Here is a 23831-nt window from a genome sequence, read left to right as displayed (position 1 = left end):
TTGAGCACCCTCTGCCCAAACCGATCTTTGCAATGAGAAAGAACACGAGTATTGGACAGCATCTCATTAAAGCAGACACCCACATTCCGCCGCCCAAGAGTGACCTCATATCACAGTGGAACCTTAAACCAATCAGTGGGCACCACAAATGTGGTAACTGTGTTTCATGTTCTTCAACAATTGAAGGGGACACCTTCATTAACCATGGCATCAAGTGGACACATGATGCATTTACAAATTGTAAAACAAAAAATATCGTTTATGCAGTGGTCTGTCCTTGTGACAAGGTTTATATTGGCAAAACAAGTCAAGCCATCAATGCCCGCATCACGCAACACCGGTCCCGGATAAAGAAACGAGTGATGACTGCACCAATGGTCGAACACTTTGTAAATAATCAGCACACTGAAAACGATTTTAAATGGACACCACTTGTGTGGCTGGATTCCAAACGCTACCCTGATGTTGAAACTATGCTGCTTCGCAAGGAGGCATACCTCATATTGCGATTTGATAGCGTGAATAAGGGTCTTAATACTCTCAGTGAAATTAACCGAGCTTGACTACAATCTCGGACTTCAGTTCCCACAATGCATTAGCACCCGTGACGCATCCCATTGGATGTCAGCGCACACATGCTTTTATTGCCACAAGCACCGGCAGTGCCTTGGACAACTAAACTCTTTGTGTGCCGGTAGAACTCAGGATGCAGTTATAGCAGAGCCCTTCGCGGCGACTTTTGGTAAGCGATTGACCCTCTCTTCACCGTTCATTGAGTGTTAGCCTACTGTGATCTACTGCGTGATTCAGCACATCTTAGCTAGCCTCCTTTTCCCTTCTATTTCATAGAACGGACAGCGTTCCACAGCAACACCGGTCCGATCTCCGCGCCCGTGTTGAACTACTTAAAAAGTAAGTGTTCCCGTTATAGTGGCAACGCCTTCGTGCCCGTCTCTTCACCGCTTTGGCACAACTACTCCAAATATCGCTATTTTTCATTTCTGTCCCCACAGCGATTTTAAATTGAAAAGTAACTCTTCCACCGGCCATTCTAACTAAAGGTTCTGAAGACCTAAGGTAAAATTAATTTTTCCGCTTCATTACCTTTAGCGTGCATTTTGTCATTTTTAAATTGGTGACACCAGTTTCGTTCTTGTTACAGCCCAGACCCGCCTGCCATAAATCGCTATTGCCAAAATAGAAGCCACATGGGCTACCATTCTCAAGGTATGCCGCACTCCCTTGCGGTTTTATTTTGTATTAAAGAAATATGGCGTCAGTATGAAGTTTGCTAAACAAACTCTTCATTTATTTATTTTCTTTGTAAAACAGTTCCCATGGACTAGAATCCCCGCCCTGATGAGAATCCTGTAAATAACTAGCAGGATTTGAAACGCGTCGGCATTTGACTCCACACCAATGGCTCTTGTCAGTCATATATATAAAATGGGCTTTCTTTGATTATTCACACAAACGAATCCAGTTCATGAGCCAGGAGGTGTTCTGTTTGAAATATTCACTCCTGCTCTTATACTTTATTGCATTCATGATTCTTAAACTGTGAATTGTTTATCTGTTTTTCGTAAAGTTTTTTGATTTATTAATGTCCATGAACGTACGATTCAATGCAATGTTTTTGCTTTAAATTCTCTCACTGTAAATATACACACATTGTTTGACTGATTTCCATACGGCTAGAAATTAAGTTGATGGTTTTTCTTTGTCTACTCTTTAAAAAGCAAATTGTGTAACTCACGTATTGATTCAATGACAAAAAGTTTTGTCGGGATAAACTAATAAACTTATGGTTTATCTTCATTCATTCAGTGTTTGCATTACTGTAAATTGGAGGCATAGGCACATTTTTTTGGATAACTTCTAAAAGTGGCGCTTCTAGACTAGACACAGCCATGCCGCATATACCATTCTGCAGCATTCAGTCTCACGAGTTCGTACATATCAAACTCGACCCTGCACTCCCCACACATCAGGAACTACCATGGGCATACATATTCCCCATTCATTCCTATGGGAGGGCAGGTCACTCACCACTCATTCACAGAGAGCTCAAGCACTTTACACTGTGCCACAGTGAAAAAGTGCGCAAAGGCCTAAAATCACCAACACCAGGTTCCATAAACAGGCTAGGAAAAAGCAAAAAGTCTAGGGGTGAACCTGCCTAAAGGGCCGGGTCCAATAGATAATAATTACCGATATGCACAATTCATGTATCCTTAAAAGCTTAAAACAGTTGAATTTCTGTCAAAAATAAAAGAATAAAAATTGCTTTGTTCTTCATACACATAGCTCTCAATGTAAATTATGCATTCTGCCCAGCTTCATTACTCTGGGAAGTGCTAATATCCAAAAGGGGACATAATTGAGAGTCCAGTCCAAGTGCTTATATAAAGGTTTCCCAAGTCGACCATATTGGTGGTAGTCACATGTCATAGTTAAGAGTGCACACAATAGTCATGGCTTCCCCTTAGCCTAGGTGGAGTTTAGATGTTCAATGGCGTTTTTTTTCTCAGCTGCATCTAGGAATCTCTCTAGTCTACAGGTTAATTGAGGTGTTGCTGGGTCACAGCATGCCAAAACTGCTTGTCTCCTTGAGCGAATATTCCTTTGGTTTAGTGGGACTCTTAGCAGCTGTCTTCTTTCCTGTATCAGCTCCTTACAGGAGCATAGTACATGGGTAATGTCGCCCTGGCCCTTTTTGCACAGACTACAAGATGTTCGAGATGGCTCCCGCTTCCATGGTAGAAGGTTCTGAGTGCACAAGATCAAGCCAAGGCGAAGTTTTAAGAATTTTAATTTCTGTGATTTCGGGTAGCCCAGATTGAAATATTTTTGAGGGGCCAAGACTTTTTAATTGTTCAGTCATCCAGGCATGCAATCTTGCTGAAAAGGCTGCTTTGTCTTCCACCAATGCCAATTTTTTCAAGGATTCCCACACTAATTTCTTGAAAGCTGAATGGTGCATATGCGTGTTCCAAAGGGCCAAGAGTCCAGTGCATGCTAGAGCCTCTTGAAGATGGCTTCTTGCAGGAGAATCCTCCCTCTGCTGAAGATCTTGCCATAGAAGCTGATTTAGAGTTTAGGTCTAATTTTGTTCCAGCAGGATATATGCGCCGTATCTGGCCCAAGATTGCTTCAGTAGGCCGAATTCCAGCCTAATTTGCGCCAGGGAAGTGTAGTTTGGAAGGTTAAACATGATTCTGTATGCTTTCCCTAAAATTGTGTCCAGCATTTTTGCATCTCTCCCTCTTAAGGCTTCACTACCATAAGTAATTGTGCGTAGAATGTTGGCCTATGCCACTTTTAGTAGGGGACTTGTTGGGCCCAGTAGTTTAGATGTTAAGCTTTTCATGGTTAATGCTAACACCAACTCCTTTCTTTTAATCTCCTCCAGGTGTCAAGCAAATGTTCCTTCTTTGTCAATGTAAACACCTAGGTATTTATAGACTTCTGCTGGGTCTAATTGTGTGCCACGCAGCTGCAAGTTTCTCTCTGCCTTCCTTTTGTGGTTAATTTAAATAGTTCTAGTTCTCTTTAGGTTGATTGACAGCTTGTTTGCTTCAGCATAGTCGTGCATGCTGTTGAGAAGATGTTGCAAGCCTACTACTGTGTGGCTGAGCAAGATTACGTCGTCTGCATGAAGGAGATTGGACAGAGTTGTACCCCCCAACCTGGGTGCGTGAGAGTTGCTGGTGTTGAGTAGTTGCGGAAAGTCTGCTATGACTAAGTTGAATAACATGGGTGCCAGCACTCAGCCTTGTGTGAGGCCCTTTGTTGTATTTACTTTCCTTGTCAAATGCGTCCCTGTGCCAAGTTTGACCAGTACCCAGGTATCGGTATGGAGGAGCATTATCATTTTTAAGAGAGCATTTGGGATCCCCAGCTTGCTAGCTTTGCCCATAGTTTTGGTCTGTCCACATTGTCGAAGGCGGCGCTAAAATCGATAAAACAAAGGTGCAGCTGCATTTTCTTCGAAATTGTGGTTTCTATGAGCAGGGATAATGTGAAAATGTTTGTTATGCCAGTTTTCTTACGAAAGCCTGTCTGATTTAGTGGAATTATATCATTTGTGTCCGCTCAGGCTGTAAGTCTAAACCACTGCACTCTACTCTGCATCACTGTAGTCTACACTACTGCTCTCTATTCTACTTCACACTACTGCATTCTACAGCACACTACAGTGCAACATTGCACACACTGCCACTGAACTCTACGCCACTCTACTTTGCATCAGTCCACTCTAATCCACTCCTCTTTATGCCACTGCACTCTACTAATCACTACTCTAATCTACGTCACTGCATACTACAAAACTGAATTATATGCCACTGAATTCTGTGTTGTTGCACTTTGCACCACGATACTCTCCAACACTCAACGTCAACCCACTCTACACCATTCCACCCTACTCTACGCCACTCCACTCTACGCCACTCTACGCCACTCGACACCACTCGACACCACTGCACTCTACAATGCGCAACTGCACTCTATGCCACTGCATTCTACTCTACGTCAATCCATTTTATGCCACTGTACTCCATTTTACGTGCCACTTCACGCCACTGTAGACATTGCACTCTTCTATAAACTACTCTGCAACTCTACACTCTGTGCCTCTAAACTCTAAGCCAAGGTATAAATTCGGCCCAAACGAACTACTTCCCATCAGTTCTGCACTTAGGCTGCACAGGGAAGAGAGTTGGTTTATTAGCCACTGTAATGGCGGGTTAGAGAGCTTAGAGCAGGGTAAAAGGCTGAGGGGGAATTTGAACATAAATGCTCCCTTTTCTCAATGTAAATCCGTAGAAATAACAAACTGCCAGATAAAGCAAGGTGACCCAGACTGTAAAAGCAGATAAATGCTTCTGACACCTGCTGGTCCTAAATCTTAGGAGTTTATTCAATGTCATGCTACCCAATCCGTCTTCCCTCAGTGCAGAACAAAAGATGGTTCTTCATAGCATTAAGAAATGAGGTGCCAGATGTGAACCCAATGATTGAGGCAATTATGTGGACCAGTGACAAATAAAATAAAGAATATAGCAAGGACTTTTGAGTAAAATACAAAGAACTAGGCTGTGAGGCCAGGAAAAAGAAAAGATGCGTAGTTGGCAACCATCACAAAAATATGCAAACTTAGCTATCATGGCTTCAGATTGCTTATGTGTCACATTTTCACAGATCCAGTGCAGTTATGAGGGACATTCAGCGACCAAAGAGTGACACTTTCACGCGAGCAAAATGTTAAGTGAAACAGCTAAATAGGCCTGGGCGAAGTAACTGAGTTCTGCTACGGAGAAATCTGCGAACTGACAAAAAAAAGTTGGTGTTCCACAAGCGGCGGAGTAAGGGAGTCACACTGCCCACACTGATTTTTAGCTCTGGGTGTTTGTCCCGTACTATAAATTCAATGCCAACAGCACCAAGCGCAGCGCAAGTGCTGCTTCTTTGTGCCACTCGAGTAGATGTTTTACTCGAGCAGCAGCTCACTCAACGAGAGCGTGTGGTAGTGAACCGCTGCAACTGCTCCAGTTGAGAAATCTTTCCGGGAGGTGGTCTAGCGATGGATTTGCCTCACTTGCAAACTTAACGTTGGTGAGCCGCAAATGAGGAAAAACTCTGCTATGCAGAGTTTTTCGCAACTCTATGTAGAGCACGGAGTGGGGAAAACTCAGCGAGCTTTATTTTATGCCCAGGCCTACTTAATAACAGAAATTGCACTCAGTTGAGCAATGAGAAACTCTAAGAGGATCATGAAACCTCTGAAATATGCAAAGCACCAGAAACGGAAGGGCACTAATCTAGTGCCCTTGTAACCTGATCATACTGTAAAACAAATGTGTAATTATGATGTAAAACTTGAACTCCGACCTCATCAGGAACATTTATAATGCCGGCAGCTTTAATTTTTTGTCACCAAGTCACAGTGCTGGAGCTGTGAACCGGGTTGGATTGGGATTAAAAATCAGCCTGGGCACTCTAAAAAAAAATGTTTACAACATTTCAAAAAAAGGTGGCCCTCATTTGCAGATTGCCTTTCCGCAAAACACTGCTTCAGCAAAATGTTTTAAAAAAAAAAAAGGGTGGGAGGCTTAATAAAAATGCACTGATTTGTTTATACTGGTGAAACACACCTGAAAACAAGTGAGGCCACTTTTGCTCAGGCCCCCTGCCCCGCTCAATATGAATATATTAATGGGTCGGGCCAGTGAGAGAAAGGGAATGACACCTCTGCCTCCAGAAAGGCCACTCAGGCACCCACTCGGCGCTGGCGGCATGAAACAACGCAGAAACCGCCCAAATCGACCCCCCAGGCTGCTCAAAAAAGCAGCCCACCCCTGGAATCCGGATACCGGCCCCTTTGGCAATGCCCGAGTGCCCGCGTTACCAATCTGACGCTTGCTGTGAATATAAAGTCTGCTGGCCATGGGTCTCTGTAGTCTTTTGGAGTCTGTCAACTTCCTTTGCTGCAGACGGCTGCTGTCAATCAGGATAAAATCTCACATAGTGATGACGGTGAGAGGAGCTGCTATGTGGCATAGCACTGCTGTCTTGAGAGCAGTGCTTGTGTCTTTTTTTTAAGACACTCAGCGCCTGCTCTCCGACTTATACCATGACCAGACATAAGCGCCGGGGACCTCCCCACGAAAGAGGCTCGGCAGGCGGCACAGGAGCGGAAGCAGCAATTAATGACTGAGGGCCCAGCCAGGCAGGCAGGATATTGAGATTAAAATCATAACATAACTCAGCATTGCTCCCTTTTGTTCACTTCTTTGCCAGTTACTATGCTTTCTAACTACTTACTGTTCATGCTTCCGAGTACCCCTCGCCCCACCTCCTTACGCTGGTCTTGTTGTCTCTGCATCTTCATGGCAAAAGATATATTAGGAGAAAACTTAATGTAAATGAGGAGCTGTAAACGTCTCTGTCTTTTGTAACTGTCCCTTCTTGCTGGCTTTTTATTCTGCATGATCCGTGAATAATAACAGCTTGATCTTGTATGTAGAACTACATACCAGTCTTTCCCCGTTTCCAGGTACTGTTTACAACAGAACTATACAACTATTACCCAATCCATGATATTCAATGTACTGTCTTTTGAAGGTGGAAGGCTGTCTGCATTACCAAGATTTCTTTAAATGACTGCAGTTGATAAGTAACTCATAACAGCCTATATTATATATATATATAATATTTTGTCATTGCATCGTTGTTTTTGTTCAAAAGTGGGCGTGTTAAAAATGGTATTTAAATGTGTGCACATAAAAAATGGTATTATGATATTGCATAGAGAAGACAGCCAGGAGCAGGAGCACACCGGCTGTTTGCCACCCTGAAGTATGAAATAAAAGGCAAATCTTATTTAACACCAATAAGGCAAGATGAGCATTGGCGTGTATCAGAAACTCAGTGGAGAAGAGTGGGACTTAGGCTCACTGTACTAAAAAGATATCTGCAAAAGCAGATTTTTCGACAGCCTACCACTGTAAGATGTCAGGGCAGCCAGCTGCTCTGCTTAAAAGCCTTCTCCAGACACTACCATTCAGAATCAAGTGCTAGGCTATATGGCCTGGGACTGCCTAAAACCCCCACCCTTCCTTTATCAAACATTATTAACGGGACATGAGAGGGATTTCTTTGGAAACGGGGGTCGTACAACCCCCAGCCGTATTTATTAAACATACAAATAAACAAAATTGAAAATAAACAATATTTACATGATTACGCAGAAAACTTTCCATGACATTGATTACAATTGATAAATACAGATATCAGATGGCTAACCTTAACATAATTCTAGTACGAGGTATTTCCTATCCGAATCTAACATATTTATCATAACCATACAGTAATTACTTTTCTGTGTATCCTATTTGGGCCTATGGCAAGATCACTAACTGGTGTCAGATCCTTATCAATTAACCACGCCCTCCAGTCTGAGTGCGCATGCCGTTTACTGTGAGGGTACTTCCACCCCCCGTTACCCCTGTACGCTCTATTAACTCCATTAAAGGGGGCCCTTGCATCTGTGTCGTTTACTGGCGTCATTGTGCACGTGCGGGGTGGCCAACCAGCCTAGAGAAAGCGTGACTCCCCCATCCCCCGCACGCATCTAGCCAACAGGCTGTACTGCCCCTGGAGTTCTAGGAGAGACCACTTGTCCCTCCCCTTGGGTGACCCCATGCAAGAATGGCGCCCACCTTCTAAGGACCTTAAATTTACTGCTCACCAATCATGACCTTACCGCCACAGGCCAGCGTAGTTGACAGACTATCTTGCCCCTCCTACCCTCCTACACTGAAAGGTTATGCCCTGTCCTTAAAACTCACTAGCCAGGCCATTCTATTTTCTAACAGAATTTCATTCCCTACCCTAGTTAGGTGGACCCTGTCTTTTAAGAAGCACGGCTCCCCCCTGATACACCCGTGTGCGATCGTCTGTAGCTGAGAAGACCTGAACAATTGCCCTATTTTATTGTTGATCCTCCTTACCGAGTGATTCAACGCTTTTTCAGAATCTCCCCCCCCCCCTCCACTTAAATCTGGGTACCGTCTGAGACCATACTATGGTGCAGCCCTGTTATGTCTTAGCTAACCACCCTACTACAGAGATTGTCCTCCATCAAGCCTCTTCTACCCAGATTTACTAGATAGTTCCCACCCAAGTGTAGGATAACTATTCTGGGTGGAGCCCCATGTTTACCCAAAAGATCTGTAACAAAACTCCAGAACTGACTAAGGCAGAGACCCCCTTTTCCATGGAAAGATACCCAAAAACCGGCCTGCTCAGCTCTGTGTCTGTAATTTCCTGAAAGAAAAACTGCATTCAAACGTTTTACATACGAGTGACCAATGACCCAAACATGTGCTCCAGCGTCCTGTGGATGTGCCCGTCGTTGTATTGTATCTTGCTGCTGGTGCGCCGAAGCCAGTTTCCCCCCTGCGTGACAGGTTTGAGAAACTGAAATGTAAGCAGAGATGGAACATGCATCAGTACAAGTGAGAAATGCCACACTCACAGCATGTGTAGCCGCACATAGCATTTCTAACAATTGGAGAACCACCTCAAAATCCTTTTTACACTATTGCTGTGAAACCTCTGGCTGTTGCTTCTGTGTAAGCCCCTATTCTGAATCAATGTGTTCCGAAGCACTTTGGATCCAAACTTGTCCTGTTTATTGCCATGTCCATGACCCTTTTAAACTGGAACCTGGTGCGCGGGGTCCCATCTACATGTATTAGTAGCGCTGTGTGAGAAAGTGCCATCTTTCTTGCATGGGTATGCCCTCACTTTTTGCTGAACTGCTGATGTGCTTTGACTGAGTGTGCCCTGGGCTCCTGCCAACCAGGTGCCCAGGGCATGTGTTCCTTCCCTAAAACTGTGTTGAAACAAAACCCAATTGGCATCTCTGGCCACCTATCAGCCCCTAGTAAATGGGACCCTAGGTACCCAGGGAATGGTGACCAGAGAAGACCCCTAGGGGCTGCAGCACTTATCGTGCCACCCTTAGGGGCCCTGTACCCTGAAACCCACACACTGCCTTTGCAGGCTGAGTGTCTAAGTACAGAACTAAACAGAGTCGACATGGCCCACATCCCTGTGTGCCAAGCCCACAACCCACTGCCCTGGCATACATCAGTCATCCCTCTAGCTGGGTGCCCTATGCCATGGTGTGGGCACAGGTGCATGAGCCCTGTGCCCCTACAGTACTCGGGGCCATTCCTGGCCCCTGTATATGGGGATGGGAGGTCGTCATTACGAACTCTACAGAACCATGATGGCTTCACTGAAGACTGAGAAGTTTGGTATCAAACTGCTCAGCACCCACTCTGATGTCAGTGTGAGGTTTATTGTAAAATGCACCATAGGGCATCTTAGAGATGCCCCCTGAAACCTAACCTACAATCCACGTCTGGACTGAGAGGCTGCCTAGGCTGCCACACAGCAGACATGTTGCTGGACCCCTGGGTGGAGAGCCCCCCGCTCTCCTTGACCTGCAACTATGCACATCCTGGGCTAGGTGCTAGGTCGCCTACCCCAGAATGGGCATGGGGAAGCTTCAAAGGCATGCCGCCTCTGTGAGCTTCTCCAGACCAATTGCTGTACCCAGCAACTGGCCCCCACCAGTTCTGACCCCCACTCTGGCGGGAAGACTGGCGGGAAACCCTACGTCAGGAAGGGGGGTGTGCCAGCCTGTGCCAACCCCACCCCTCGGGTGGGAGAGGCGAGGTGAAGCACGACCCCGGGCTCAGGCCATCTTGAAGATGGGGAGCCCTGCCCAATCACAGCTAGGTTCCTGCCCCCTCCCACCGGAGAGGAGCAGGCTAGTGGGTGTACCCAACTCAGGACAGGGACCAATTGGTCCATGCCCTTGCCCTACCTGTAACACTCCTAAATTCAGTATTTAGGGGCCACTTGAACCTTCCTTCCTCAGATCCCATTTTGAAAAACAAGAAGAAGACCAAGAAGGACGACCTGCCGGTTCAGCTGCTAACAAAAGGACGACAACAACTTACTTGGCCCAGCCCTACCGGCTTTTGATCCTTGAACCTGCTCCTGCTCAACCCCGGCATCTCCTGCGAGCTGCAACCTCAAGAACCCCGGACGACCTGCCTGCCTTGACCCTCTTAGAGACTGGGACCCCCATGAGCAGAGGCTCTGCTCCAACAGCAACACCCCTGGTGCCAGCCAGGAACTGCAAATCCAGCCCACTCTGCACCCGCCGAGCCCAGCCCGTGCCCGAGTGAACCAAGACACAAGGATGTCCCCCCGGCGACTGGGACCCGAAGTCCAGTGTGCCTTCGACCCTCCTCGACGAACCAGACGACACCTGCAGCCTCAGAACCAGAAACCCCCCAAACCACGACCAGCTGAGGATAAGATTCCTGACACCAAAAGACACCCCTGCACCTGGCTCCCTGCAGCCCCCTGTGCCTTCCTTTGGGGTACCTACCTCATCTCCAAGATCCCAAATTACCTCTCTAAGTGGTGGTCACATCTGAAGAATCACTGTCCCAGAGTCTGCAGCCTTTGTTCCCTTTTTACCTTTTCTATTAAATAACATTAGGCGCCCGACAGCTCAAAAGCACCCTGCACCCAGCCGCCCGAATGCCACTGGAGGTGCAACTACTACCCTACTCTACTTCCTCACTTGCCCTGCGTAAGTAACCAGGAGCTCAGCTCTCACAGCCGCATGGCCTGCTTGCTTGCAGCCATCAACCGAAGGCCCCTTCCCCTCTATTGGATAACATTGGGCCTACCTACCTCTGCACCCGGCTGCCCCTGTGCCGCTGAGGGTGTACCAACTGTACCTACCTGACCCTGGGGGACCCCTGAGTCTATGCCCAGAACCTTAACTTCATCAGTCGAGTACTCACCTGGAAACCGATAACTCACTTTCCTTCTATTGAATACCATTGGCTGGTTTAACTCGAAAAATCTTCTAAGTTGTGAAGTTTTGAAACTCTAAAATTTTCCTATAAAAATCAGCTGAATACCGAATTCCGAAGTACTCACCTGTGATCAGGAGAGAACCCAGAACTGTACCTCGAGGCCCAGTATTGAACCTCAAAAGTAATCCTAACCAGGTTTACTAGTAACCTGTATTTTCTCCATAGGAATCCATTGTCTGCTTTTCTATGAAATTTCATCTGTCTACTTTTGAAAACTTGAAATATTCCTTAAAAATCGTACCTACCACAGAAACGCAATTACTTACCTGTCTTAAGTAGAGATCCCAGTGCTGGACCTAGGAGCCCAGTACTGGATTACAAAAGTAACGGGAACATACTTTACCTGTAACCTGAATTTTTTCCCATTTGGTGAACATTGCTAGATCTTCACTGAAAAGTTTCTAAGTATGAACTTTTAAAATACCTTTATATTCCTTAGAAATCATTGCAATAACCAAAACGTTTTTACTGAACTGTTTTCAGCTTAGACCCCAGGACTGAATCTAGGATCCAGCCTTGGAGTTACAAAAGTAATTTTACAAAGTACTCAGCTGCATTTTGTTGTAGAAAAATCCATTGAGCTCAATGTTAGATGTGTTTAGAATGGTGTTTCCTACTGTAACCCCTGTACCTGTTGTGTTTACAAAGTTAATTACTTCCTGCAAAGTAATTACTTGAGACCATTCATAATTGAGAAAACTATATTTTTGATACCTGTTGGTTCTAAAAATAAAACTACTATATCTCTTGATATAAAAACAATTGGCCTGGAGTTCAGTCCTTGAGTGTGTGATTCCGTTTGATGTGTGTACAACAAAGGCTTTACACTGTCCTCTGGTACTGCCTTACTGCTCGACCAAGCTACCACTTTTGAGAGTAAGGTCAGCCCTGACTTTAACCTCTGTTATACCTCTGGGATTGGTGGTCTCTATACACACTGTACCTTACTTTGGTCCAGTATATATAGAGCCACTTTCTCACACGCTCCCCCATTGCACTATTCCGCTGTCATAGGAATGTTTCTAGCTGAGTCACGGGGCAGCAAGTATTATCACGTGCGCGGTGAAGTACTATCACTTCGCCACGGGCTTCCTGGTCTGTTTTTGATTTTCTAATGGATATTGGTAAAGTGTCGCCCTGTACTTTTGCATGTTCAAGCTGCAGCATTCCTTGCACATCCTGTTTATTCTGCGCTACCAACTCCTCTATCCTAAAGGCTCTATAAAAGGCCAATTAAAAGGCGGCTCTGAATGGCAACGCCTCCCCTGTTGAGCTGCAAATACCATCAAGCGCTGCTAGTAGAGATTTCAGCAGTTCTATCCCAATCAGGCGCCTTGTGTCTGGTGCTGACTCCTGGAGGCGCCGCCACCCCTTCAGTGCTTTTCTAACAATGAAACTATTAGTAGGATCCTGCTGCCCTTGATTTGTGCAAAGAAAGAGATTGCTGCTACATGTCGCCTGGCTGCTGCCGCAGAGCACCCTTCCTTATTCAAAGTATCTAAATACCGCAGGAATGCCCCTGTCTCATGCCAGCTGTCTACCCAATCCTGCCCCAAAAAAGCGCAGTAAGCCCAAAACACCCCGTCATAAGCTTTCCTGGTCTTGGGAGCTAGGCTAGCTGCCATGAGGTTCTGTAGCTGGGGGCTCCAATCTGCCAAAGTACTTCTGGGAAGAGTGTTGGTGTTGCCTCCGCAGAGGGTAGGTGTTCAGTGAAAACCTGCATCTTGAAGCGAGAGAGTGCGTCAGCAGCATTATTCAAAACCCCCGGGACATGTTTAGCCTTAAACTGTATGTACAGTTTCATACATAACAACACTATTTCCTTCAACAGGCGGAGGATCATTTTACACCGTGCAGCCTGTTGGTTGATGCATTCAACCACCATCATGTTATCTGACCAGAAAATCACAGATTGATCACGCAGATGATGAGGCCAAACAGTGAGTGCCACCCAGATGGGAAAGAGTTCCAGGAAACCAATGTTGGCTGTCACACCATTCTCCGCCCACCATGCCGGCCAATGTTGTGCCACCCATTCATTCCCGAGTATGGCACCAAATCCCACACTGCCCGAAGCTTCAGTCCATAAACCTAACTCCGCAGAAGTAGTAAGGGACCAGGCCAGACCACCCTGCCGTTAACACCCTCCAGAAATGCCACCCAAATACGCATGTCCTGGCGAACTTCAGACGACAGTCTTGTGTGATGGTGTTTTTCTTGGAGACCTGTCATGGCCTGTGAGATGGAGCGGGAGAATGGTCGAGCCATAGGTATGACTCTCAGTGCGAAATTCAACTGACCCACAGTCTGTTGCAGCTGATGTAAGGTTACTTTATCTTTTGCCAGGCATTGTTGTAGTAATGTCTTAAATTTCGCAATTTGTTCCCTAGGTAACCAGAAACACCCCTGTACCGAGTCTAACTCCATGCCCAGGAATTCTATTGTGGTCGCTGGACCCACCTTCTTCCCTGGCACCAGGGGAACTCCGAAGGCCCGCATGAGCACGCAAATTTCCTGCAATGCCCAAGCACACTCCTGGGAGCCCGCCAACCCCAGAAAAAGAAAATCATCCAGATAATGCATGACAAATTAATGCCTCGTCACCTGTCTGAAAACCCATTCCAAAAATGAACTGAATTGTTCAAAGTAAGCGCAGGAAAAGGAGCATCCCATGGGCATGCACATATCCATGTAGAATTTGTCCTAAATTTGAAACCCAGAAGGTGGTAATCAAGAGGATGTACCAGCAGCAAACAGAAAGCAGACTCAATATCTGACTTGGCTAGCAAGGCCCCGGGGCCCAGAACCCTTAGCATATCCACTGCCTGTTCAAAGGAAGCATATTTTACGCTACAGATTTCCTCATTGATGGCGTCATTCAGTGAATTGCCTCTAGGGGCTGACAGATTATGAATCAACCTAAACTTCCCACTCCTCTTTCTTGGGGACCACTCCAAGGGGTGAGCAAACAAAATTGTGTACTGGGATGTGATCAAAATCACCAGCTATTCTGCCCTAGCGTAATTCTTTTGCAATTTTTGTTGCTGCCACCTCAGAATTGGTCCTTACAGAAAGCTGATTTTTGCAATCTGGTGTCCCTATGTAATCAAAAACAGGAATCCTGAAACCATACAAAAAACCTTCTTGTAAGGTCCTAGCCTTGGCATGATCTGGGTACTTGTTTAACCAAGGAGTCATAGCCATAAGTTCAATGGGTGAGTGTGTTACAAGTTGTGTCCTCTCCTCACTCCTGTTTCTTCTTTCCCCTATATCCTGATTTTGTGAGGCATTTTGATTCTGGGTGAGATAGGTTATTGCAGATAGAATGCATGCCTGAACTTACAAGTGCCTTGGCCCCTGGTGCATGTCCGCCTATTAAAATCCCAACATGTCCCTTTCCGCCCCCCGCTCCCTGGACTAGGGGCCGTGCCCGTGGTTTGGGGTGGCCGAAAGGGCTGAGAAGCTTGTAATGTGACCCTTGTTGAAGTTTTGCACTGTGCTTCCAGGCTGCCCTGGCCCAAACTGATCCAACCATGAGATCGTGTCGACTCGGTCCCAGGAAAGTGATGGGTCAGCTGCCCTAGCCTTCCTGAAATTCATGCCATACTCTTTCCACCCTACGCCCCCATATTTGTCATGTGACATAGTAATCCTGCTCTGGTAGCAAGCCATCTCTGCTTGTATGTTGGGGCGAACGATCAGCTGTTATTGCCATAAAAACTGAAATGGCCCTAATCCAGTTGCTCAAATTCTCCTCTACCCTGAATTTTAACAGTTCACTGCACCATTCACTGGGAAGCATCCAATCTTTCTGTTTCTTTGAATACTCCATTTCCCTTTCATCAACATATTAATGTAAGCACCAGACCATACCAATTATTTCACTTCCCGTGTCACATGCCTGGCCAAATGTTCCCTTCCTGCGCGCGACTCCCCTACACCCAGTAATGGTAATGTCACTTCCTTACCTATTGCAACCACTCAAGCTGGCTCTGTCTGCTTGTCCTTCCCCTGGCTGCTCGCTGGCACATCCTTGTTGTTTCCTGTTAAAGGAACCTCCCCTGTTGGTTGCGTAAGAGATGGAGTACCTGGCCCCTCGCTTGGCGTCCCACCTGGTGTTGCCATATTCTTTGCCACCATCTTCCTTGCCTTGGCCAGGGGTCCTCCCCTACCTCCTTTTTCCCCCACAGAAGTTGGCAACATCCCTCCCCTCCCTAACCAAGGGAGAACTGCCGCTATCTGTGCTACTAATTCCTGTGGGACCTGATTGGGGTACCAAATGGAACACAACACTGCGGTGCCATCACCACAGGGACCGTTGGGGCAGGTGTAGGGACCACTGAATCAGGTGTAGGAGCCACTGAGGCAAGTATAGGAACCACTGGGATATGCGCGGGGACCACTGGAATAGGTGTGGGAGCCACTGGGATAGGTGCAGGGACTAGTGGGGTTTGGGTGGGGACTACTTGGGTAGCTGCAAGGACCACCGTGACCGGTGTGGAAGGGACCCCCGTGGGACACCCGCCTGTAGGAACCTCATCCGATGGACCGGGACTATCCCCGCCCCCCCCAGATGAGGGACTGGCATGGGGGCTCTTTCTTGGGTCTTCCTCTTCCTGGGCCTAGCCCGCCTAGGGAGTGGATCCAATTCACTACTGGGTTTTGGTGGCACTATTGTTTGCTTAGGCCTCCCAACCGCCTCACTCTGCCCTTCAACTCTTTCTCTGAGTTCCGCCAGGCTCTGCCCTAGTTTTTCAACCTTTCCCCATCTCCTATCCATAGTCACCATCCTGCGCATCATGGACTCCATCATGTGTTCCATGCGGGAACGCTTCGCCCCACTCTTACTGGCCATAGCACCTGAACCCCAATTGCAGGATCACTTATAACTGGCAACAATAACACTGCAAACACAATGTTATCTATACCTCAATGTTGTCTCTCACTGACAGCCTCCCCACACTATTGTTCCTGGCCTGGACAAACTGTCCAGGTCCTTACCTGCTCACTGTTGGAGGTACACAGACCAGCTAACCTGGGTGTTGGCGAGTAATCTCAAGCCCGTGCGACCCACAGAAGCAGTGAAATGCAGGTCTGTCTGTAACCTCTGTGATTGATGTCCTTGCACACCTTGCTGCCCCAAGTGGAGTCTTTGCGAACTTGGGTTCTGTAAGTGTGACAAGGAGAATGTTATACCATTGTTAATCAAAGCACAATACTGTACATATACACTACCCTTGTATCGACCAAACTTGACCCTTGTCCAGCTGTGCCACTGTCAGCCGCTATACCAATGGCCCTGATGTGCCCCTCAAACACTTAATGTAATTGATCCCCCAACTATATGGTGCCACCCCAGTTGCTGCCTTTCAACCTAGGAGCTTTCCCAAAGGCACTAATGTGAGGCTCTCCTGAGGTCTGAACACAGGCTCCTTTGTATAATAATGAGGAATAATTTTTTCTCAATATAGGAGAAAATTGATGGAACTCCTGAGGTTTTGAATTCAGGCTCCCTTGTTTAATATGGAGGCACCTTATCCTACTAAGCCACCGCTCCTCCCGCTAAATCACCGAATTGCTGCCTGTATATCGAGGCTCGAACTGGGGCCGTTATAACAAAAAGACGTGCTATTCGCGTTGGTGCCACAATATTCACTGCCTTTTAACCAGAACTACATTCACCGTTTTGAAAATTATAGCAGCTGGAAATACTTTTAACATCATTGGCAGAACCTGGCATGTGAGTGCTGGTATAAAGAACTAGTGTTACACAATTGCACCTTACCACCTGTATCGTCGAGCCTCTTCTCCAACCCCGATTTCCCCTCCCGGCGTTACCTCAACAAGCGCTGTGCGCGCCTTTTAATGTCCATTACTTCCGACAAAGAAGTCCGTTTGAAAAACGAGGGCGGTACCGGCTCCTCTACGGATTCTCCCGTACTCGCCGCCGACCAGAAACTGGAATCGCTGGCTGCCACTCCTACTCTACTGTTCCGGCGCGTGACACGTGCAGGGGGAGAAAGAACAAAAAATGAGAAACAGCCACACCGTCCTATCGCCTTCGAGTCGCTGCCAAAAACGGACCTACAAAACAAAAATGAAGAAAAATAATTTCATCCTCTCCAAAGGCCTTGGTCGCGGAGTCAAAGAGGCTCCCGCGCTCCATGTCCTTTTAACCCCTTACATGCCAGGCCGGTTAGAACCGGCCTGGCCTTTGCTCACTGGTGACCCGGAAGTGATTCTATCAGCACTGAGGCGCTCCTGTCGCGTCGTTGTATCGCGACAGGCTCGCCCCAACACAGAGAGGGGGTGGGGGCCGGTGCGCCCGCCATACTTGTGGCGTGGCCGATGCCAGCCCCACCTTTCTCGAGGTGCAGGTGGGACGCAGCGCCATTTAGCAAAGGATACGGTTTGCTATTGAAAGCACATCTTTTGTCTCTGTAATCACCTCAGGCTCCGAAAAGGCACTTTATGGACCTGGACCTTGTTTTGCAGCTTTATCTTATTCATGCTAATGAACGCCTCTCCCCTGCAGCTGGTAGAGTGTAAAAGTTTTGTTGCGTTATACACGATCTGTACATAGAATTTTAAGAAGCCACTACTGACTCGAAGGGTGTTCTGGATAAAGCTTGACGTCATAACGGAGTATCAGTACAGAACTGCCTCAAGTTGATTCTCGCATGATGCAGTTTTTTGAAGTTCTACTCGCCTAAACTAGCTGCTGGAAGGTATTATCGTGCACAGGTCTGATCTTGTACCAAACCTCAGTCCGCAATGTTGTTACAGTTGCATTTGTCTAACTGCTGCCAAAACGTTTTTTTGTACTAAGACTTGAGTGATGTAATGTTACCTGTACTTCGTCACAACACGAAAGTAATTCCTTGCTTTCTTCATGCAGAGTGGGTCCAGTTAGCACCAGCTTTGTTCTCCAAATTCATCCCCAACATTCTCCCGCCCGCAGTGGAATCTGACCTACTGGAGTATGCTGCTCAAGACCAGCTGTTTCAACGGGAGCTCATACAGACCGGATTCACGAGGTACGGCACTGGTGTGACCTAGAAACCTGTAGAGAGCTGCACCCTGGACTGACAGTCTGCACACCTGTTTGCTTGGAGACTGGGCGAGAATCTGTAAAACTTGGCTTTCAAATTGCTGAAAGGATACACAGTCCACAACCTTTGGTTATGGACTTTAAAAAAATCTAAATATACACATAGAGGAATATTACACTAACAACTTCATGTGGTATTGCCAGGTAGCTCACAGTTTGCATAGATCTCAGTTAGACTCAAATTTGCAGAACTAAGATTAGTCACAATTTTCGTCAAGCACAAAATAGAGGCCTGTTTTATTGCATTAAGAATAAGAATAGAAAGATGAATATCGTTGACTGGCATATTGAAAATGCCACCTTAAATTAGGTAGAGATGTGACCGTTAAATATTCTTCAGATCAGAAGAAGAGGGAAAGATGTCTTGTGTGATGAGCATTCGCATCTTTAATAATGAGCAGTTGCAGCCTAACACACATTTATAAGCACCCGCCAAGGAAGATACTATAAGTATTGCAGTGATTATGGGTTAGTATTAAATGTCACAGGTTTGAAAGTTAGGCGATTAGACAGTATAGCAGGGGTGCAGGTTGATTTAAAGCAGATGATCTAATAGCAAATAAATATATATATTTTTTAGAATTTTTCCCTTGCAGAATTATGTTAGATTAGAAGGCCTCATAATTCAGCACGAGAAGAGTAGTGATGGGTTAGGTGTGCTTGAGGGTCCAAGAATGGTTATGCAAGCATTTGCAGCTGAAAGTAGTTGGCTGTAGTATGAATGATTAGCGATTGCTGGGCTTATGTTTTTTTCTTCACACTGTTACTTTGATTGTTGCATCGGAAATTTAACTTTTACTGTAAATACATAGGTATTATAAATGCTAATTTAAAAGTAAAAGCAAATGGAAATCGCCCTTTAAGTAAGCTATCATATGTATTAAAACAGAAAAAATTAATATTGGACTTACAGCTGTAAGTTGAGGGTTATTTTATCATTTTTGTTAGATAAATGTAACCTGCCGGTGGTTATGGACAAACACAACCATGTGGTAGAGCTACAAGCAAAGAGCCAGAGGTTCTTGCGTCCTGTTCCTACACCTCTTAAAATGGCTGGACCGCCAGGTAATTTCACTTGTGGTGAACCCCCTGGCTCTGTCTCTGAGCAACAGGGTAGATGCACTTCGTAGCCGATGCCTAGCGAACCAGGAGGGTAGATGAGACTCCGAGGTGTTGCAGGGCATCTCCCATCAATGTGACAAAACATGACACAATCTTTTCTCCATTGCCGAGAGCACACAATGAAAGCAGTTTTGTATGTTGGAATTCCCAAAAAGGCTCTCTGAGACCAATGCAGCCTCGAGTGGAGCTTCGCGACTCCTTAATGCTTTCTAGTTGCTGTCTCCCCTGCCCCGAGTTAAGCAGATCAGAAATGGCTGGGCCCAAGTCATAGTGGCAGCGGATTGTGCCGGGAGGGTGTGATACCCAGACCTCCTCGGCACGACAATCTATCTTCCAAAAAAGGTGCCATTTCGGGAGGATCTTCAGTTTCAGCAGCATGGCAGGGTGCTGCGCCCAGGCCTGCGCAATCTGCATCTCCATGCATGGAGATTGAGCAGTGGCAGTTGAGTACATTTGACCCTCCCACCTGAAGTCATTGATGTCATCTTGACATTGAGGCGTCTCTCTATGCATTCGGTGTACGCCAGATTTTGGAACACATTTGTGGCTTGAGACGGCACCTTCCTAATCTATCTACTTTAAACTATGTAATCTTAAATTTTGTTTTTGTCCTTGGCCCAGCAGAGACTTTCTTTAGACGCTGTGATGGATATTTGTCAGCTCTTTCGGCTTTTTTGTATTTGCCGAATAAGCCTTTTTTATTTAAATCACCTGATAACAGATTTTAGAAAGGTTTGCTACCTTTGTTTCTGAAAGAAAAAAACAAAACCTTTGTGATGCCACTGTGGGACTTGACTTTAATTTCACTTTTTTATGGACACTCTTTTTGAGCTGGTGCTCAGTTGTCCATTAAGACTTTTGATGTTGAGAGGTCTTTCTCATCACCATAGCCTCTGCTAGGCATGTAAGAGCTGCATGCTCTTTCTGTCAACCCACCTCATAAAACATTTTTCACATTACTTTGTGTTGAAGACACAAGCTTCTCTCTTCCAACAGTGGTTTCTCCGTTTCGGATCAGGCAGGCTATCACCTTTCTGCCATTTTTTGCTCAGCCTCATCACTCTAGGGAGGAAGAGAGACTCCATCATTTGGACCCCTTAGAGCTTTTATATAGATCACACCAAAGAACATCTGGTGGACAATCAGCATTATGAGGTTCTCTGTGGCAAAGAAGGGCAAGGGAGGGTAAAAGTGTATCATCTCCTGATAAATTTTTCTCTGCATAAGAATCTGCTATATGAGAAGCAGCCGCCAGAATGCTTGCAGGCTCATTCCACCAGAGATAAAGCTGCTACCACTGCACTGGCATGCAGCATGCCTGTCCTGAATATTTGTCAGACGGCTACGTAGGCATCCGTACACAAGTTTAAGAAGCACTGCCGTTAAAATGGTCTTGTCCCTTGAGGCGCATTTTACTTGCCTAGGCCTTCAGGACTTTCTGGTATGAACTAGTTTACAGACCCACTACTTGGGGACGTACTGATATATCTATTAACAAGGTGAGGAATCTGAGATTAGAAGTATCCATCAGAAGCATAAGTCACTTACCTTTGGTAAAAATCTTTCTGGAGGATACAGACTCCTCACCAACCTTCCTTTTCACCTTCCTGTTTTGTGAAGTGGACCTTCTTTTTTCCCTCCTTCTAACTAAAAATATCTACACATTGGTCATGCCAGTCTGCTGATCGGTTTTGGGAAATATTCACAAGATGAGGAATCCGTGGATAGATAGCATATCCACAGAAAGATAGTGATCGGTGGCAGGTAACTTGTTCTTTGTTTTTTTTTTACTTGCACTCCCAGTTTGGTTGCTTTCGCATATTCTGTTTTACTTATCAGACTTGTCCAGATGTAGCTTCCAGTCTGACAAAAGAGCTATACATCCTAGGGAGCCTTCTCACATATCCCATGTCACCTATACTGTAGTATCGTGTATGCATGCATCCCATGTGACGAACTCTGGCATCCTGCATATTGGAAGCATCTGGCCAAGAGCCCCTTGCCTACAAAAATGCTCTACAGGTGTAGCGCTGTACTGTTTGGCTAGTAATCGTCAACACTGACGAGATACCATTACTTCTGGTGGATGCATTATTGTACGTGTAAAAAAGGGGTTCTCCAGTGCTATTTCCTCGAAACTGCTGGAGCCAGGTGCCTCTACTATAAACTACTTTTGGTGAGCTATGAGCCAATTATCATGTGACCTTTATAAAAACAATACTCTTACTTGTTGGTAGTTGAGGGTGATAATGGTGTGCATTTGATTTTTTTTATTACAGTGACTGAACAGGTTTATACGTCACCAGGAACCAACAGTCCATTTTACTTGTAATTATGCCATAGGAAGGTACTAATAAACAATAAAGATTTAATCATCCTCTATGATTTAACCAGAATAGGTCCCATTAACCTATCCCATCAACCTAACAAACTGGGAGGGTTCCTTCTGTAAGCATGTTTCTCTGTTAAAAAGCTGCAGTGAGAACCCACTGTGAACACTTTTTCAGTTGTTTCATTGAGGAGGGGCCCAATGATGAAGCAAGCATCTTCGGTGGGTGAGGGCCTTCGTTCTTTTTGAGAAAATCCCAGTAGGATTAATTACAACAGTTACACCCTTGATATGATTGGATTATCCAGCTGAATCCTTTAAACCTAAACATAGTGTCAACTTCATTTGTGATTGTGAAAATATATATATGTGCATATGTATATATATACACACACGTGTGTGTATATATGTGTGTGTGTGTGTATATATATATATATATATATATATATCTAGCACTAGGATTACAGGGAAGTAACTAATCCATATGTGCCCTGTATTCTCTTTTTTCGTTTTTGGGCACACTTTGCTGAAACTCTGCTACAAGCACATTGGATTTTTTTCATCGATCCCTCCCCCCGAGCAACACCCCCTAGGACCTACCACACAGGATTCTGGGGCTTGCAGTTTCCTTTAACGCACGGGACGCTGCACAGGTGTGCTGCATCTTGAAGGGGGCGGTGTGGACTCACTACAACGAGTTCTGATGAGGCGTTGTTCACCAGCAGAATGCATCTCATCTGTGGAGGCTTTGGACGCTGACGACGGCCAATACCGACTAGAAATGCATCCGCCACTTTTGTTCATTAAAGAGCCTCCAAATGTTCCCCTGGGTCTCTGCTCTTCTTTGCTGGGCGGAGTTCTGTGGCAATCTATTATGCGTCAGCCAGAGACTCATTACAGGGATCCCTGCTTCGTTTGGGCTTGGACGTCACTGGCACTAACTGTGGCAGTTCTCTGCCATAAAAACTTATCTTCAAAGTTATTTGAATGGTTCACAAGTCCGCCTTGGATCCCGGGGAAAAAAGTTGGTGGTGACGAGGTTATCCAAACCTCGTGCTGGGCTGCCTGGATTGTCAGTGTAGTCCCCGCCGCAAGTACCCCCTGGAATCCGAGGCTGAGGCAGTATTGGGGAGCTGAGGAGGACATTTGATGGACTGCAAAGCTGAATAAATCAAACCATCACACTTAGTTTTTTTTTCGTTTTTGGGCACACTTTGCTGAAACTCTGCTACAAGCACATTGGATTTTTTTCATCGATCCCTCCTCCCGAGCAACACCCCCTAGGACCTACCACACAGGATTCTGGGGCTTGCAGTTTCCTTTAACGCACGGGACGCTGCACAGGTGTGCTGCATCTTGAAGGGGGCGGTGCGGACTCACTACAACGAGCTCTGATGAGGCGTTGTTCACCAGCAGAGTGCATCTCATCTGTGGAGGCTTTGGGCGCTGACGACGGCCAATACCGGCTAGAAATGCATCCAACACTTTTGTTCATTAAAGAGCCTCCAAATGTTCCCCTGGGTCTCTGCTCTTCTTTGCTGGGAGGAGTTCTGTGGCAATATATATATCACATATATATATATATATATATATATATATATCACATATATATCACATATATTATTGTGTTTCCGGGGTCCAGCGCATGGGCGGGAATATTCTAATGCCTTTGATGAGGATACCTCTGGAAGAGAACTAGGATTACAGGAAAGTAACTAATCTATATGTGCCCTGTATTCTCTTTTAAGTGAAAACCTAATAGTTATAGAAAGTCATGCAAGTGTCCCTGGAAGCG

General features: G+C 45.9%; 1 protein-coding gene across 1 annotated transcript in view; it reads left to right on the top strand.

Moving 5' to 3' along the window:
* Positions 1-23831, top strand: part of CACUL1 (CDK2 associated cullin domain 1) — a 410130-nt gene that overhangs the window by 266918 nt on the left and 119381 nt on the right. The window contains exon 7 of the mRNA XM_086922922.1: positions 18373-18511. Coding sequence (XP_086779048.1) covers positions 18373-18511 — 139 coding nt within the window. The remainder of the gene's footprint in view (positions 1-18372; positions 18512-23831) is intronic.

This window comes from Lissotriton vulgaris, chromosome 5, assembly GCF_964263255.1.
Source record: "Lissotriton vulgaris chromosome 5, aLisVul1.2, whole genome shotgun sequence".
NCBI classification, from domain to species: domain Eukaryota; kingdom Metazoa; phylum Chordata; class Amphibia; order Caudata; family Salamandridae; genus Lissotriton; species Lissotriton vulgaris.
This window is presented reverse-complemented; position numbering and strand designations above follow the sequence as displayed.